This window comes from Eumetopias jubatus, unplaced genomic scaffold (assembly GCF_037043125.1).
Source record: "Eumetopias jubatus isolate StellerSeaLion01/CBP00866 unplaced genomic scaffold, mEumJub1_p1.0 scaffold_10, whole genome shotgun sequence".
NCBI lineage: Eukaryota > Metazoa > Chordata > Mammalia > Carnivora > Otariidae > Eumetopias > Eumetopias jubatus.
This window is the reverse complement of record NW_028274816.1, coordinates 48292427-48309077: the sequence shown is the minus strand read 5'-3', so window position 1 is coordinate 48309077 and position 16651 is coordinate 48292427. Positions and strand designations below refer to the sequence as shown.

Here is a 16651-nt window from a genome sequence, read left to right as displayed (position 1 = left end):
GCACTGGTTCCAATCTGACCTGGTGCCATTGATTGTAATGAGGCCTAATTATGTGGGTGGGGGCAGGGAGATGGGAGAGATGGAGAGACAGAGGGGGAGCGACACAGAGAGAAGAAGGGAGGGACAGATATGGGGAAGTGAATTAGGAGATCAAAGGGGGCAGGGCAAGAATACCATGGTTTCCAAGAAAGGCGGGTCAGGACTCCTGAGCCTGCCAAGGGCAGAGAGGCTTCAGGCTTGAACTTGAGGTGTCCTAGGAAGGAGGGGGCCAGGAGCCTGGACTCCTGGATTCTGAGGAAGGAGGGAAATAGATACTGGACTTCTGTGTCTCAGGGAGGAGGGGACTGGGGACCTGAACTCCTAGGTCGTGGAAGTGACAGAGGCAGGAGAGGGAGGACACGATGTGCTGGATGTGCAGGTCTGGAGGATATGGGGTGGAGCTGCCCAAGGAAAGACAATGGCTTCCGCATGACTCCCCTCCTTCCAGAACGTCCTGAGCTGGAGAACAATGGGGTTGCACCCTACAGGGAGGATCCGGGACGAAGGACGGGCTGGCTCTCCAGACAAGGAAAGGCCTTGGATTCAGTTTCCAGCCCCTTCTCTCCCAGGTCCTAGGAGCCTGCACCCCTAGCCCCTCTCTCCCCCCAGAACGCTTGCCTTTGGTAGGGAGGGTAGAGGGAGAATTCAAGAAGGAATTCTTTCAATAGCTTCGTTTCTCACCTGCTTAAGATCCTCCTCTGCTCTTCAACACAAGCAGAGGAGGTGAAGGAAGGCTCCCCCCAGGGCACAGGGAACCACGTGGGGGTGTAAAAGGGTGGGCTTTTCAGGGAGTACTTCCTTCCTTCCAGCCTGAGGTGGGGAACATATATGCTAGAGGTGGAGCTGGGGGCAGGTGGGGGAGGGGCAAGGCCTCTACTGCCAGGCTGAGTAGCTGGAACTTTGTCCCAGGAACCCAGGAGAGCCATGGAGGGTTCTATGCAGAGGAGGGTCAGGTTTGGCTTTAGAAGATTCCCTGGACCAGAGTGGGAGACTGAAGCCAGGACCCCAGGGGGAGGAGATGCAGGGACCCAGGTGGGTGAGGCAGGAGCTAGAACAGGGTGGAGCCAGAGAAGGGAGGAAGGCTAGCCAGGAGGCTGAGTGGAGGGTTGCCCTGAGAGGGGCGGGGGAAGAGGGGCAGGTTTGGGAAGAAGCTAAGGCCAACGTGGGACCCGGTGGATGTGAGAGGCCTGGGGGCTGTCCAGGAAGCCGAGGGAAGCCAGGTTTAGAGGAGGGGCCAGCACTGGGGACAGAGATGTGGGGGTCTTCGGCAGAGAAGGAAAACAGGAGCATGGGGGCGTGTGGAGAGGTGCCACCCCAGAAGGAGGTGAGTGGAGAAGCAGGAAGGGGGTCAGTTCCCAGCCCCGGGGTGGGGGTGGGGGTGGAGGGCCCACAGCGTTTAGGGCTATGGATGAAGAGGAATTTCCAAAAGATCTGATGTTTTATCCGGAGAACTGGGGAGAGGGAATTGCCCTCCAGGGGTTCCACAGAGTTGAAGCCAGAATATACCCAGAATAAAGTCCTTTGAAGTCTTACATTTTATACTCTAAATTCTTGCCAATTTTGCATTCACTTTCATCAGTCTATCCATGTGAGTTCTCATATAAAGATTTTCAAGTACCTACCAGTGACACCCATTAACCTACCCTTGTGCACCCCACTCCCCAACAGTGAAAATCTTCAAGTGAAAATGAAGCTCTGGATTCAGCCTGTGGCTTTGGGTCTCCCCGGCCAGTCTCCTGGTGCATTGGGTGACTGTCACCCAAGTATTCAAGGCTCTTCATAAGCCTGCATCACAGTGACCAGACACTCTGACCCTTTCCACAGGCAGCCCAGCCTCCCACCCCGACCTTGTTCTTTGTCATGTGACACTAGCCACCCTCCCCACCATAGACAGATGGATCTTTCTGAAGTCCAAACCTGACCCCGACCCTCCGCCATGGTTCCTTAGTGCCTCTGGGATGGTGTCACTGCTCGCCAGCCTGGCAGCTGACATCCACCCGCTTCTTGAGCTCACCCCTCACTATCGGCCATCTTCCGCTTCGTGCTCCAGCGACACAGAACTTCAGCCAGCTCTTCAAGAGTACAGTCCTCTCTTCCTTTTCTTGTGTTTTGCACACAGTATTCTCTGTCCTTGGAAAACCCTCTCTTCTCCTGGCTCTTTTTGTATATCCCACAAGTATGCGGGGCCCAGTGCGAAATGAAAATGTGGAGTCCTTTGTTCAAAAATTATTAAGAATTTCATGAGGGCGACAGCAGGGCATTCAACCGAGCACAGGGCCCTTCCAAACGTGAGGTGCTGTGGTGGGACGCACAGGTCACACTGCCATGAAGCCGGCCCCGCATTCAGGCCACCTCCCAAGCCAGGCTCAGTGAGGAGCCCGTTCTGGGCTCCCAAAGTCCCTTGCGCTTAGACAGGCCCTAATCAGTCTTCCCTTGCGCTTCCCCTATCCCAGCCCTCTCCACTTTGGCGTGCCATTGTTTAGTGAACATGTATTTCCTCCATGGGTCCGGAGCTCTGTGAAGGTGGGGTCTGGGGCTGGGTTGGTCCCCCCCACCCCCGGGTTCCCAGCATCGCTCTGTATGGATCAGGGCAGCACCAAGCACAGATGCCCATCCTTGTTTTTGTGAAGCATATAGGGGCACAGGCACCAGGGAGGAATCAAAGGCAGAGGCCACATTCAGGTTCAACCCGGAAGAGAAACATCCCTTTTCGGAGGACCCCTTTATCGGACTCCCCCCAGCACGTTCCCACAGAACGAGCTGTGAAAGCTTGGCATTAGCTGGCAAGGAAGGGACCCCAGACGCGGAGACACTCGGGGCCTGGGTTATCTTTGCCGCTAACCCAGACACATAGGTTGGATGTGGCAGCATGCAGACAAGGGAGCGTCCCGGTATGAGGACTATAGTTACCTCAAGAAAACGCTCCAGGAGCCTGGAACTTTGGTTCCAGGAAACCTGGTCTCAAAAATGTGCAAGGGCCGGGCACGGTGGCGCGCGCCTGTAGTCCCAGCTACTCGGGAGGCTGAGGCAGGAGGATCGCTTGAGCCCAGGAGTTCTGGGCTGCAGTGTGCTATGCCGATCGGGTGTCCGCACTAAGTTTGGCATCAATATGGTGACCTCCTGGGAGCGGGGGACCACCAGGTTGCCTAAGGAGGGGTGAACCGGCCCAGGTCGGAAACGGAGCAGGTCAAAAATGTGCAAGGCATTCTCAAAGCCACACAGGGGATGGGCCATGGGAGGAGGAGGAGCATTCCCTGGGCTCAGGAAATTGGTGGACTCAGCTGGGCAGTGTTGGACAAGCTACATTTTAACTTTAAATTCCAGATACATGTGATCATTTGTCCATAGTAGTATTGTTCCTGCATGGGGGTGGGGGATGACCCAGGCACCCTGTTGGGGAGGCAGAGGGGGGCCATGCTAGAGGAACTAGTCTGCCCCCATCTCTCTCCTCCCACACTCTTTGCTTCCAAATGTACAATTAGCTACCACTGGGTGTGTATCCCCCTTCCAGGCCTGCATTTCCTGGAAGGAAATTCCCCCCGACCAGTCATGGTCTCTGCCTTGCAGAGCCAATGTCCACGGTCGGCCTGGTACTTGAACCTGGGAAAAGGTTCTTAATTCTTATGCTACAGAGAGGTCAGCTTCCTCATCTGAAGGATGGATCCTTGCATATCAGACACCTGGGTCCCACAGCTCTTTTTTCCAGTCTCTGCAAGCTTGCCTGAGAGCCAGATCATTGGATAGTGGTCCACACTGTCCTCCTTTGCACAGGGGACAGAGGCCCCTGGTGAGGTAGTCTCAAATCTCTCTCCAGTCCATCCACTCCAGGCCCCAACCTCGTTTGGGTCAGCGTCCTGCCTGGAGCATTGCAATAGCCCCTTCCGTGGTCTCCCTTCTCCACTTCTGTCCCCCACATGCAAACGGACCTACCACTGGAGCTTCCTGAAGAAGGAAGCTTCTCCTCCCTGTTCAAAACCTCCAGTGGCTTCTCATGCCACTTATAATAAAACCCAGACTCTTCCCGGCAGGCTCCAGTGTCCTGCATTATCTTTCCCACCTCCCAGCCTCAACACAGCATCATTCCCTCACCCTGCCTCAGCAGCCCCCTTCAGGCCCTGTTACTCATCATGCACCCCCCGGCCCCTACACTTCTGCACATGCTGTTCCATTTGCATGGGATGCCCTTTCCACCCCCAGTGCAGTTAACTCCAACCTGAGCATCCTTCAGATCTCAGCGGAGTAGTCACTTCCTCCAGGAAGCCTCTCTTAACCTCAATTCCTGGGTCAGGTCTCCTGGTTATAGGGTCTCACGATTCCATGGATCTCTCCTGCATGCCCCAGCCCTCCCCTCGCCTCACCACAGATGCTTTACACTGGCTTGTGTGATGATTTCACATGTTTCCCCACCAAATGGTGAGATATGTGAGGGCAGGACCTGTGCCTGTATTTGCTCAGTATTGAATTCCCAGTATGCTGCACATGTAGGCTCACAATAAATTATTCAAATTTAAAAAGAAGGGTTGAGGAGGGGGCGCCTGGGTGGCTCAGTCGGTTAAGTGTCTGCCTTCGGCTCAGGTCATGATCCCAGGGTCCTGGGATCGAGCCCCGCATCAGGCTCCCTGCTCCGCGGGAAGCCTGCTTCTCCCTCTCCCACTCCCCCTGCTTGTGTTCCCTCTCTCGCTGTGTCTCTCTCTGTCAAATAAATAAATAAAATTTTAAAAAATAGTAAAATACTATGAACCTTAAAAAAAAAGGGGTTGAGGAATGGTGCACTCTGGCTCCCCCTCGTGGCAGCAACTGGGTATTTTGTAGTTGGCACTAGACCTCCAATCTTCCCACTCCCTAGGCCCCCTTGGCCAAGACACCTCACTCACCCTGATAGCTTCACCTGACCTCAGCCACCAAGGGTAACAAACAAGAAGGAAAGGACCTCACTATGCTTCTGGAGGACTCAGGAGTCAGACCAGGTCCCTGGGACTCAGATCGTTCCCATGGCTGGTGGAAGATCATTTTCAAAGCCTACACCCATCAAGAAAACCATTGTAGAATCTAGAATGTTATCCCACGAGGACAAGGTCATGCGCACCAGGTCTTGAGAATGGCCAGTCCAGTCTTGGGCCCTCTTCACCATGCTCCTCACATCAGCATCACTCCAGAAAACACTCACAGGACTTCAGTCCCTCGCCCCCACCTCCATCTTCTCTGCCTCTGGACCCACCACCAGAGGAGGCCTGGGGTCAGGGAACACTATCCCATTCCTGGATCTCCAATGAGGCAGGATGTTACCAAGACCCAGGGTTTGGTCTTCCAAACCTCCAGGTCTGGTGTCTGAGGGGGGCCCAAGGCAGTCCAAGACAGAGTGAGGACCAGCCTTGCAGAGACACAGGGCTGACAGGTCCAGATCAACCTGAGCCAGGTCCGAGGTCCACAGAATCACAGGGTTTACGTTCCCTAACTATACTTTCTTACTCCCACTCTCAAATCAGCTGAATCTGGCACTTGCCCAACCAATCCCCTCACACCGCTCTCACTGAGGTCACTATGGCCTGATATCATTAAACACAACAGTCACTTGGGTCTGACTTGCCTGGTTTGCTTCACTCTGTCCCTCCATCTGCTGTTCCTATTTAGTCTTTGTCAGGTTTTTCTTTGCCTATCCCTTAAATATGGAAAGTCCCAGAGGCTGTCTCATCACCCCAGTGGCCTCATTCTCCATCTCTGCTGACATAGCCTTTTGGTCCCAAGCTCCAGCCTCAGACCAGGGTCCTGAGGCCTCCTGGCCACCACCCCCTAGATGTCTTCTGGGGCCTCCCACATTCACCAAGTCCCCCCATTGGCCTCAGCATATTCCCCAAACCTGTGCCTTCTTCCTGGTTCTGTATCAGGTGGCTCCACTGTCCCCTCCCTTGGCCAGAGGCCTGGGCCTCACCCTGGATGCTTCCTCCCCCACAGCCCTTCAGCTCCACAATCTGTCCATTCAGCTTCCTCTCTCACCTACCCCCTACTCCCTTCCCCCAGCCCTGCCCCGGTCCAGTCTTATCCTTAGCCACCTGGGTCCCTGCCTTGGCTTCCCCCAGGCTCCCAGCTTCAGTCTTCCCCTCTGGTCCATCCTCTTCATGACAGCTAGAAAGAGCTTCCTAAAGCCCATTCCTGACCCTGTCCCTCCCCTGCATAGAATCTTCCATGGCTCCCGAGTACTATCAAACCAGAGCTGAGTTCCTCAGCCTGGAGGTCCTGGACGCTGCTCACCCCTCCTGCCTTACCTCTACCACAGTATCCCCAGTCTGGCCTTTACTAAGTCCTTGCTTGTGCTGGGGCCTCTACCTGGGACAACTCTCCTTTGCTCTTTGCCCAATTATCTCCTTCTGATGTCATGCTCAGATCTCATCTTTCCTCTGGGAAGCCTCCCTGACCACACCCTAGGCTGAGTCAGGCACCTTTCCTGGGCTCCCGCAATCACTTAGGCTTCCCTCATCACCACGTGTCTGCTCACTCTGAACTGCCACTCTCTGAGCAGGGACCAGGGCCATTCTGGGTCATGGCAGCATCACCCAGCACAGGGCACACCCAGGGGGCATGCTCACGGAATTCTGTCGACTGAATGGATGACCGTCCTCAGTCTCATCCAGGAACCTCGGACAGAATGGAGTGGGGTGGGGGTCTCTCCCCAGAGGAGGCATTCTGAACTCCAGACCCCTGCGTGATCCCCCCCAACCCCCACAGACAGAGACAAGGGCAAGGGCCTAGGCCCAAGCTTAGAAAAATAGGACTTTCTTGTTGTGCCCTGGTGCCCCCGACACCCTCCCCATCAGAGTTTTAAAAACCGTGAGCAATTTGGTGAGTCTGAGGCCAGGTCCCACCCAGGTGCCTGGGTCCTCCCACCCCTGGGGCCAGAAGGGCCAGAAGGTGGGCGCGAGGCTAGGGTCCCGTGGGTTCGTGGCTGGGCCTCCAGGGCTCACAGTCCAGCTGGACCACGGTGTGGGCCCTGGGCGCCGCGGGCTCAGGGGCGGGCGGGGCCGGTGTGGGGCCCAGGGTGCCGTTGGTCTGCGAACAAACGCTGCTGACGGGGGCGGGTGCCTTGGCCTTGCCGGGGGGCTGGCCGCCGTGCACCTTGTAGCGCATAAGCAGCACGAAGATGAAGACCAGTACCGAGGCCACGATGACTCCACCAAGGGCGATGATCATGGTGCCGCCCAGGAAGGGTGCGTGCGGGGCCCCGCAAGGCCGCAGCGCCGGCTCGGTGGAGAAGCGGGCGCAGCCCACGGGCCGCGTGGCCGTCAGCCCTGTGGCGCCGTCCTCGAACACCGCCAGCACGCACAGATCGTAGGTGCGGCCCGACGCCAGGTCCGACAACAAGAAAGAGCGGCTGTCGGCGGGGATCATCCTGGAGGGACAGGCAGGCGGGGGGGTCAGGTCTCTGGCTGCCCAGCACCCACCCTGCACTGTGCCCCAACCCTCCAGTCCCGATTTCCCCCCAAGCCCGCTGTCAGCCCAAGTCCCTTCCCACCGCGGCTCAAATTCCCTTTGGTCTAATAGCAGGCCAGGCCTCCTGACTGATAACCCATGGATCATCTTAGGTTGCTGGCGCCTGCCGCTCCAATCCCCCAGTTTAATCTCCCTCTAGCCCCAGTGCCCAGATTCCCTCACTGCTCCTGCGTTTTGGCTCTGCGGTCTCACCATGGCCTCAGGGCCCAGCTACCCTGCAGTGCAAGCTTCCCTCCAGCCGCAGCTGGGGGTCTCCCTCCAGACCCTCGCCCAACTCCCCAGGTTCCCCTGCCTGCCTCTCCCCCAGTTGGGGCCTGATTTCCCTTTTCCAGCCGCCCCACGCTCCTCCAGCGTACAGCTAGAATTCTCTCATCTACCCGCCTGATTCCCCCATACTGCTGCCTGATTTCCTTCTAACCTGCCAATGAACGTCCCCCTAGCCCCATTGCCTTAGTATCATTATTGTATCTACAGCGCGCGTTCCAGCGAGCCGGTCTCTGTTCTTGGGAAACATGCGCCTCAGCCATCACAGCTGATTTTTTTCTCCCTGTTGCCTTATTTCTTCCAGCTCTGGCTCTCGATTCCCTTTTTATCTCTGTTGCCTGTTTTTTTTTTTTTTTTTTTTCCTTACCTTTCCCATTTCCTTTTATCCTTAGCACCCAGTTCTACTCTATTTCCTTTTGCAGCAGAGCACCCTGTTGGAGATTTAACTTATTTTATAATCTGTCTTATTCCTAAACTGCTTTAATGTGGGAGTTACAGGGAACCCCGTGATTGTCTCTGAGAGGGTGACTATCTAGGAGAGCATTTGTCTCATCCCTTGCCAGGCAAGGTGGGCAGGATTTGTGGGATTTCTGGGTGTGGGCCCTCCGTGGAGCCAACTGCCCCTCCAGGGACTACGGCCATCTGAGAAAGGGAACAGAATAAGCTTGCTAGATTTCCAGGGCTGAAAAGGAAATCAATTGACGACCTCTTGAGATGTGGGCCCCCGGGGAAGGAAAAGGGACCCAGGTACTGGGTTTATAAGGTTAAGGTACACACTCCAGGCGTTGGGAGGCCTGACTCTGCAGCTGGGCCTCGGGGACTGCACCTTTGGCCCAGCCTGGCAGTGAGAAGAGGGAACCATCCACAGCCACCCATGCAAGGTTAGACTTGGGTGAGAAGTGTCAGCAGCCTCTGGGTCAGAGCCACCACTCCTGACCACATGTGGCCGGCCACAGCAGACGTTCCAAATGCTCTCCAGCTCGGGAGCAGAAGATGTCCTGATCCACCTCTTGGAGTGTAGAAGCCCCAGATTTTCTTCTATCGCTTGCAACAATTAAATAGAGAAGGGGATCCCCAACAGTGGGCAAAGCGAATGTTCCCGTTCACCTAGCAGGTGAACTAGGTTGAATTTGATTTAGAAAACCACAAATTGAGATGTCACCGTATTAGAACTCTAAACACCTGGAGCAGTTCACACTGCACAGACCCAAAGCCTGATCTCTGTTTTGCCTCCTCCCTCATTTCATTTTCCCCACGAACTCTGTACCTTCCTGTTTGATCTCCTTTTCTTCTTGCAACTTGGCTTATATCTAGTCCTGTCCTCTGGAAACACCTGGTTCCTCTTTACCTTTATATTGTTCGTTTGTTTGTACCCTTCCAACCTTGCTCCCCCCACCCCCCGCCCTGCCGATTAACTTTATTCTTCTGGCCTGATTACTTCTTACTCTTGCTGCCTGATTTCTGTATTGACTTTTGCTGCCTTATTTCTTTTTATCACTACTGCCAGATTTCTTTTACCTTCTCTGCCTGATTTCTTTTATCTTTGCTGTCTGATTTCCTTTGTAACCATTTCAGCCTCATTTCTCAGCTGCGCTGCAGCCTGGGGTGTCAACAGATGTAGCTCCAGCCCTCCCTCCACCTCAGTCTGCCACCCACTCTGCCCACTGCCTGGGCCCTGCACCTGTAGACGAGGATGTCGTCGGCTGAGCTGTTGTACTGGATCTGGTACATGCGGATGCCTGGGATAGGCCGCTGATCCGGCCACTGGACAAGAGCAGCTGTGGCCCCATGCTCAGTCACCTGGACACCACGGTCGGTAGGGGGCCCAGTGTCAGCTGCCTTGGCGGAGGCCGAGGCGGAGGCAGCAGAGGGCGGGGTGAGGGCATCAGGATCCCCGTCCCGCGGGGGGTCACAGCTGGTGCTGTTGGCTAGCTGGGGAGGTGGGGGGGGACCCACGGTCAGCTCAACAGCCGCGGTGGCCTCACCAGCCGCATTGGCCGCAATGCAAGTGAAAATGCCACCATCGCCCGGCTCGGTGACCAGCAGCTCCAACGTCCCGTTAGGGAAGGCGCGAGCGCGGCTTGAATTGCCCACCAGCCGGCCCTGGGGTGACACCCAACGCACGCGAGGCTCGGGGTCCCCCACTGCCCGGCAGCGCAGGGCAGCCGGCCGGCCCGCAGGCACTGCCAGGGGTGGCGAGCGGTGAGTCACCACGGGGGGCTCGCACACAAATTCCTCCTCGCCCACAGCCCAGAAGTAGCGGCCACCCAGAGCAGGTGGGGAGGCGCAGGCCTCCAGGTCGTCCTCCCGGGCCAGCCGCCGCAGCCACACCAGCTCGCAGTTGCAGTGCAGGGGGTTGCCGCCGAAGGCCAGCACCAGGGCAGAGGCAGGGGAGCCGCGGGGCCTGGCCAGCAGCGGCAGGCGGGAGAAGAGTGGGTCAGGCGGGATGGTGGTCAGGCGATTGGAGGTCATGTCCAGCCGTGCCAACTTGTGCAGGCGGGAAAAGGCACCAGCGGGCACAGAGGCCAGCAGGTTGTGGTCGAGGCCCAACGTATTGACGTTGCCCAGGCGGCCCAAGGCCTCCCAGGGCAGCTGCTCCAGGTTGTTGTAGGACAGGTCGAGATCCTCGAGAGTCTCGGCGCAGTCGTCCAGGGCGCCGGCCGCCAAGGCCGCCAGCTGGTTGTTGCTCAGGATGAGGTGGCGCAAGTTGACCAGGCCACGCAGCTGACCCTCGCCCAGCGAGGTCAGCCGGTTTCCATCCAGGTGCAGGGCCCGCAGGGCGCGCAGGTCAGCAAAGGCGCCGGCTGCCACATGGCGGATGGTGTTACGCGACAGGCTCAGATGCAGCAGGCCGGTCATGTTGGCCAGGTCGCGGCGGCGCACGGCCGCGATGAAGTTGTCTGCCAGGCGCAGCTCGGCTGCCCGGCGGTCCAGCGAGGGGGGCACGAACAGGAGGCCTGCCCCCGGGCACAGCACGCTGAGGGGCAGGGACTGTGTCTGGCAGCGGCAGCGACGGGGACACGGGCTGGGAGTGGCTGGCTGTGCTGGAGACGAGGCAGGGGCCAGTGGCAGCAGGCAGAGGAGCAGAGGGAAGACGGCCATTGCGGGCAGGGGTGGCCTACAGGGAAGAAGGGAGGCATTAGGGCAGGCTGAGGCCAGAAAGGGGGTGTGTGTGCCAGAGGGCATCAGGGTGGTTCAGGACCGGGAGAGAAGGTCTCAGTGGGCTGGGAGCAAAATATTGGGTCAAAGATGGTCAGCCAGAGGAGTGGGAGTGGTCAGAAGGATCAAAAGCCAGAGGAGCTGGTCAAAGACTCAGAGGGATGTGTCAGAGGGAGCAGACATGAACAAAGACAGTCAGAGGAGAGGGAGGTAATTAGAGATGGTCAGAGACAGAGAGAGAACGGGAGGGTTGATCAGAGTGGGTAAAAGGGAAGCCAGAGGGCTTGAAACATGGTCAAAGACATGGTCAAAGACGGCCAGAGAGGAGAGGCAGTCAAGGTGGTGGGAATGATTAGAAGTAGTCAAACATGACCAGAGAAGGGAGGTGGTTAGAGATGGCCAAGAAGATGAGAGGTGGACAAAGGAGGGGACGTGGGTCAGGGGTGCTCAGATCTAGGAGACATGGTCAAAGACGGTCTGAAATGGTCAAGAGCCAGAGAGGTAGTCAGATAGAGGAGACAGCTGGAGAGGAGGACAGCAGGGTAGCACAGTGGGTGTGGGGAGAGGTCATGAGAGAGAGGAAAGGCAGCCAGATATACTAGAGATGATGAGAGAACTCCAGTGCTCAAGAGAGACCGAGAGAAGAGAGTTGGTCAGTAAGGGTCGCAGACTGGCAGTTGGGACAGGCGGCGGGAGGAGGGCGAGAACAGTGGCAAAAGATGGTCAGAGACAGCCAAGCCTCAGAGTCAGGGGTGGACAAGAGCGAGAGAGCTGGTGAAAGATGATTCGAGAGAGGTACGGTGGACAGAGATGCCAAAGGTGGTCACTGAGTGAAGCAGCAGACAGAGGTGGCCTGAGAGAGCAGCGGTGGATGGAAGTGTCAAAGAGGATTAGAGCGAGGAGTGGTGAGCGGAGATGGTCAGTGAGGGGGCCGGTGGCCAGGAGAGGCGTCTGGAGACGGTCAGATGAGACAGATGGTGGGAAGAAACTGGAGAACAGAGTGCGAGATCAGAGACCTGGAGGTGCCATAAACTGGGGAAGAGGAGGTCAGAGAGGGGCAGTGCTGGTCAAATAAATACCCAGAGAGTATCTGAGGCACAGGAGGAGCTAGAGGCAAACCCTTGGAGGAGGGGGGCGCATATTTGTTTCCTGGGAAAACCCCAAGGGTGCCCAGGGGGACCTAGTCCTCACTTACCTCCACCCCCAGGCACAAAGTTCCTCCCAGGTCCCTCCCCACCATGGGGGTCCCCCAAGAGCCTTACCTGAGCTGGAAGCCGCCCTAGGGAGCAGAGTCCTCAGGCTCCAAGGGGTCAGGGGTCAGGGCTCTGGAGCGGGGGCCTGGTCATGCCTTCTCTGTCCCCAAGGTCTCTGTAGAGGGACTGTGCTGTATCTCAGCCCAGATCTGTGGCCATGGAGTCTCTAGACCTTGATACTTAGGGTCCTAGATCTCTAAATATAGGGCCTCTAGGGGCCAGTTTTAGAGACCCAGGCTCCAGTTTGGGCTGGTCAGAGCCAGTATCTCTTAGCTCTCGTGTCGGGATGCTAAACAGCCAAATGGAGAGTTTAGGGTCTGAGTCTCAAGCCCAGTCCTGGGATCCGATACTGGGGCGCTGGGCTCAGGTACTGGGGTGCCAAATCAAGATTTGGAGGTCTCTAACCCTCAATTTCAGCATTCGGGTTTGCAGCAAGGACTTCAGGCTCAAACTCAGGTTTAGGCCCCTTGGAATGCCGGGGTTCAGATCTTGGAATTTGAGGCCTAAATCTCAGGGTTCGGGTCCCTAATAGTGGGTTCCAGAGTATAGATATGGGAATCTGGTCCCAGATTTCAAGGTCCCAGGCACAGCGTTCAGGGTTCAGTTCCAGATTTGGGGCTTTAGAAGCAAAATCCTGAGGTTCAGGCTCCAAAACTGGGGGTCCATATTTCCAAGTCTTGGGGTTCCAGAGACTGATGTTGAGATTCCAGTCCCAGATACTAGGTGTTCGGGCTCCAGGTCTTGGGGTCCCAGCCCCAGATCAGGGTCTCAGGCTCAGGTTTCCAGATCTCTGGATCCAATCTCGGGGTGCAGGCCACCGATGTCGGGGTGCGGGCCCTGGGTTTAGGGCGGCGTGGTCCCGGCTTGCTTCCCGGGCTGCGGCGGGGACTGGCCCGGAGGGATGGGGGGGGATGCGGCCGGGGGAGGGGGGCGGCAAGGCAGCCCCGGGGGCCGGGGTGGGGCGAGGCCTGGGCGAGGACAGACGAACAGACTGGGACACTCGGGGTGGAGACACCGCAGCGCAGGTCGGGGCGCAGGGGGGAGGGGCCGCGCTCAGAGACCCCTCCCCCGCCGGGGCCGGGGCGGGGGCCGGGCGGGGGCCGGGCAGGCGGGCTGGGTCCGGGCGCTCCCGCGGCCTCCTCGCCGGGAACCCAGGGCCGCGCGCGCGCCCGCGCTTAAAGGCGCAGGTCCCGCGCGTGCCCGCGCTTAAAGGTGTAGGCAGCCCCCCTCTCTCAAAGGCGCGCATCCAGCCCCATCTCCTTTGGAGTCGCCCTGGCGTTGCTTGGGAGCGAGAAAAAATCCTTGGATACAGAGAGACATAGAGAGAGACACAGAGACTGAGACAAAGAGACACACAGATTGGGAGAGACAGAGACAAAAAGATGGGCAGGTTTAGATCGAGAGACAGAAGTAAAATGAGAGAGGCCGATAGAGAGACAGAGATAGAAAGACACATATTCAAGGAGAGAGGAAAATACACAGAGACAGTGGGAGACCCAGAGAGAAACAGACAAGGACATGACAGAGATAGACAACGACAGAGACATGAGAAAGTCAAAGAGACAGAGACACGGGTGGGCCGGGGGTGTGGGTGGCAGAGACTGCACCGGGGCAACTCAGCTGTGAGGATGGGTATGTGTATTTGTGTGTGTTTCCAGTTCCCACTCACAGCTTTGAATATGGCCTTCCATCCCAGAGTCTCGGGCCCCCAAGCCTATCTCCTCTCCTCTGTGTCAGCACCATCTCCCTGGGATGTCCTTCCCTAGGTGGGGTTTCATTACATGGACCCTGCCCAGCAACAGGCCTGATCTTTCAGGCCAGAGAGGAGGCTCTGCTCCTTCCCAAGTCTCCTTGCCCTGGCTGCAAGGGGGAAACTTGGCTCCCAGACCCTGTGCCCTCTGGAATTACAGCTAGACCTCGAGAAACACTGGACAGATAACCCATAAAGGATGGAAAAGATAGGAAATGGGACAGAGACAGGGGCCTGGACAGGTTGACCCAGAGAAGTATGTCCACTGCCTTTCCCTCTCCCTGACTCGGGTCCATTGCCCCACAGAGGACTCTGCCAGAATTGTACTAACACATGACTCACCAGGAGTGGGGGCTGCCTGTCCTGACCATTGTGAGAGGGTAGTGGAGGGGAGGTTGGGGGGTTCCACATGTCTCCTGGCACATGGTATCACAGGAAGAGGGATGTGGGTGGTGGTTCTACAAGCCTGTCCTGGGCACTTGGTTATAGCAATATGGGGGACCTGATCTTTGGGACCCCTAGTCTGAAGGGAACACAGTCTTGGCCTTTGGTCATAGTCCTAACCCTGGGGGAACCTGAACGGTCACAGACCACCCCCCAGGGATGCCACCCTCCCTTCTGAGTAGAGGAGTAAAGCCATCTGGGGGTAGGAACATGGATGCACATCACCCTGCATCCCTATCTCTGCTGAAGGTTTCTGAAGAGACTTTTGGCTCCTTCCACTATGTGTATTGAAAAATTGCAGCTAAAATTAACTCAGCCCTAAGGCCTGCTTTTCCAGATCATTAGCAAAGTTCATCAGTGCTCCTGGCCCAGCATAGTGGATACCGGTTACTCAGACACTCAGAAAAAGGATGCAGAAGTCTCAGAGACACTACAGAAGTGGTGGAAGTGGGCAGATAGACGGAAATACCTGGAGACAGTCCAAGAGCAGAGTGGGATGAGAATTCAGTGGAACTTGCTGATTTGGGGGTGACCCCAGGAAATGGGCAAGCAATTGGGGGAGAAAGAGGCAGGGCAGGAAGAAAGTTAATAGAGGGTGCAGGTGAAGAGCAGATTACCCCTCTCGGCAACTGGGGCTCAGTTCAGCTGGGGAACATTAAGGAACTTGTAGAACACATCAGAATTATGGTTCCTCCCCTTTCTTCCCCCCCTGCAAAATTTCTTCCCCCTGCCCCTGCATTTATACACTAGTCCTTAACCCCTTTGGGTGATGGTCATCTCTTTGGTAGGGGGAGAGGGTGGTACTGAAAGCCATCTGAGATCTGAGGCAGAAAAGCAGAGAGAGATGCCTTGCATGAAGTAAACCAGTTGTCCTCACACTTTAGTTATGTTGGGATAACCTTAACAATAGATCTCTAGGCCCCAGTCCTAGAGTTTCTGATTCAGTACTTCTAGGTGAGGCCCAAACATTTGCATTTCTAACGAGTTCACAAGGGATGCTAATGCTGCGGGTCCAGGGACCACACTTTGAGAACCACTGGGCTAAACCAGGGACATCTGTGACTTCCATGCTGTCCTCTACAGCACTTGACTTACAGGGAACTGTCCACTACAGCTGTGCTGAAAGCTGGTGGATTGAGGGGTTTAGCTTTCTAAGTGTGTGCCAGAGAAACAGACATATTTAGGGACATAAAGCGGGGCTCAGAAACAGAGAGGGGCAGAGGCAAAGATGCTAGTTCGACATTTACTGGAGCTGTCTGGCCATGGTTGTGTGCTAAATGACTGCAGCAGAAGTGTCACCAAGGCAGTGTCAGGTCCTGCTTTCACTGAGCTCAAATTTCAAAAGTGAAAAAGACACCTCTCTAGACAGCCCAGAGTGATCAGGGCTGGGCTGGGAGAAGCTTGAGCTGCAGAGACTGGGACTGTCATGACAGAGGCCCGGCCACAGTGGCCAGGCCTGGGGGTCCCCAGTGCGTCCCCCAGTGACAGAGGATGCACTGGGCAAAATAATTAAGGGCTTTGATGGCAAAGCACAGGCCAGAGTGGTCAGGGCTCTGATGGAGGAAGCAGAGGGGTGTGGGGTCCCAGAGGCAGAGTCCAACCCTTTAGGTGCCCCTGCCCCCCTCCACCCCCAGTGACAGAGGCTTCCTGGAGGAGGGGACCTTTATGCTGAGACCTGAAGGATGAGTATGAACAAAGCAGGTGGGCAAAGGGACTCTGTGTTGTTTGTGTGCCCTCATGCTATAGCATGTGCAGTCTGGGGGGTCCCTGTGGTGCCTGAATCTGCATGTGCTGTGATCTCTCATTAGCTCCTGCAAGGGGATCCTGGTGGGATGGTGGTTTGGGGGGTTCTGCTTAATTGCCGCATTTACTTAATTACAAAATCTGGAGAAGGGGACAAAAGCAGCGGAAAGAGCCACAGCAGGAAGAATGAGGTTAAACTGCCTGAGAGCTGAGGGGGCCTTGGGGGGAAGGGGATTGCTCGTATACACACACAGAATCTGCCTGAGTACACAAATACACATATTCATACATGCACATCACGGACTCAGAAGCTCACCAGAACACAGACACAGCAGGTGCATGGAACATGTATACACCTGGCTTCATGTTCAAATACAGGGGACATACACAAGTGCACACCTCGTCACACACCTCTGACATACACACACACAGACTCACACTCAGACATGTGAGAGATCCGATGTGTAGAAACACACTCTGCCCAGATTCCCTCTTGCATGCATGTGTGAGCCAC

General features: G+C 56.4%; 1 protein-coding gene and 1 non-coding gene across 2 annotated transcripts; one reads left to right on the top strand and one right to left on the bottom strand.

Annotated features, from left to right (window-relative positions):
• The first annotated feature begins 3016 nt into the window (after positions 1-3016).
• On the top strand, positions 3017-3320 carry LOC148163197 (signal recognition particle RNA). The gene has a single exon (XR_015769398.1).
• A 3528-nt stretch (positions 3321-6848) lies between these two features.
• On the bottom strand, positions 6849-13068 carry LRFN3 (leucine rich repeat and fibronectin type III domain containing 3). The gene is made up of 3 exons (XM_028123564.2): positions 12210-13068; positions 9470-10906; positions 6849-7423 (listed from the first exon to the last, which is right to left on the bottom strand). The coding sequence occupies exons 2-3, from the start codon at positions 10888-10890 to the stop codon at positions 6958-6960; spliced, it is 1887 nt and encodes a 628-aa protein (XP_027979365.1). The 5' UTR covers positions 10891-10906; positions 12210-13068; the 3' UTR covers positions 6849-6957.
• Between the last annotated feature and the right edge of the window lie 3583 nt (positions 13069-16651).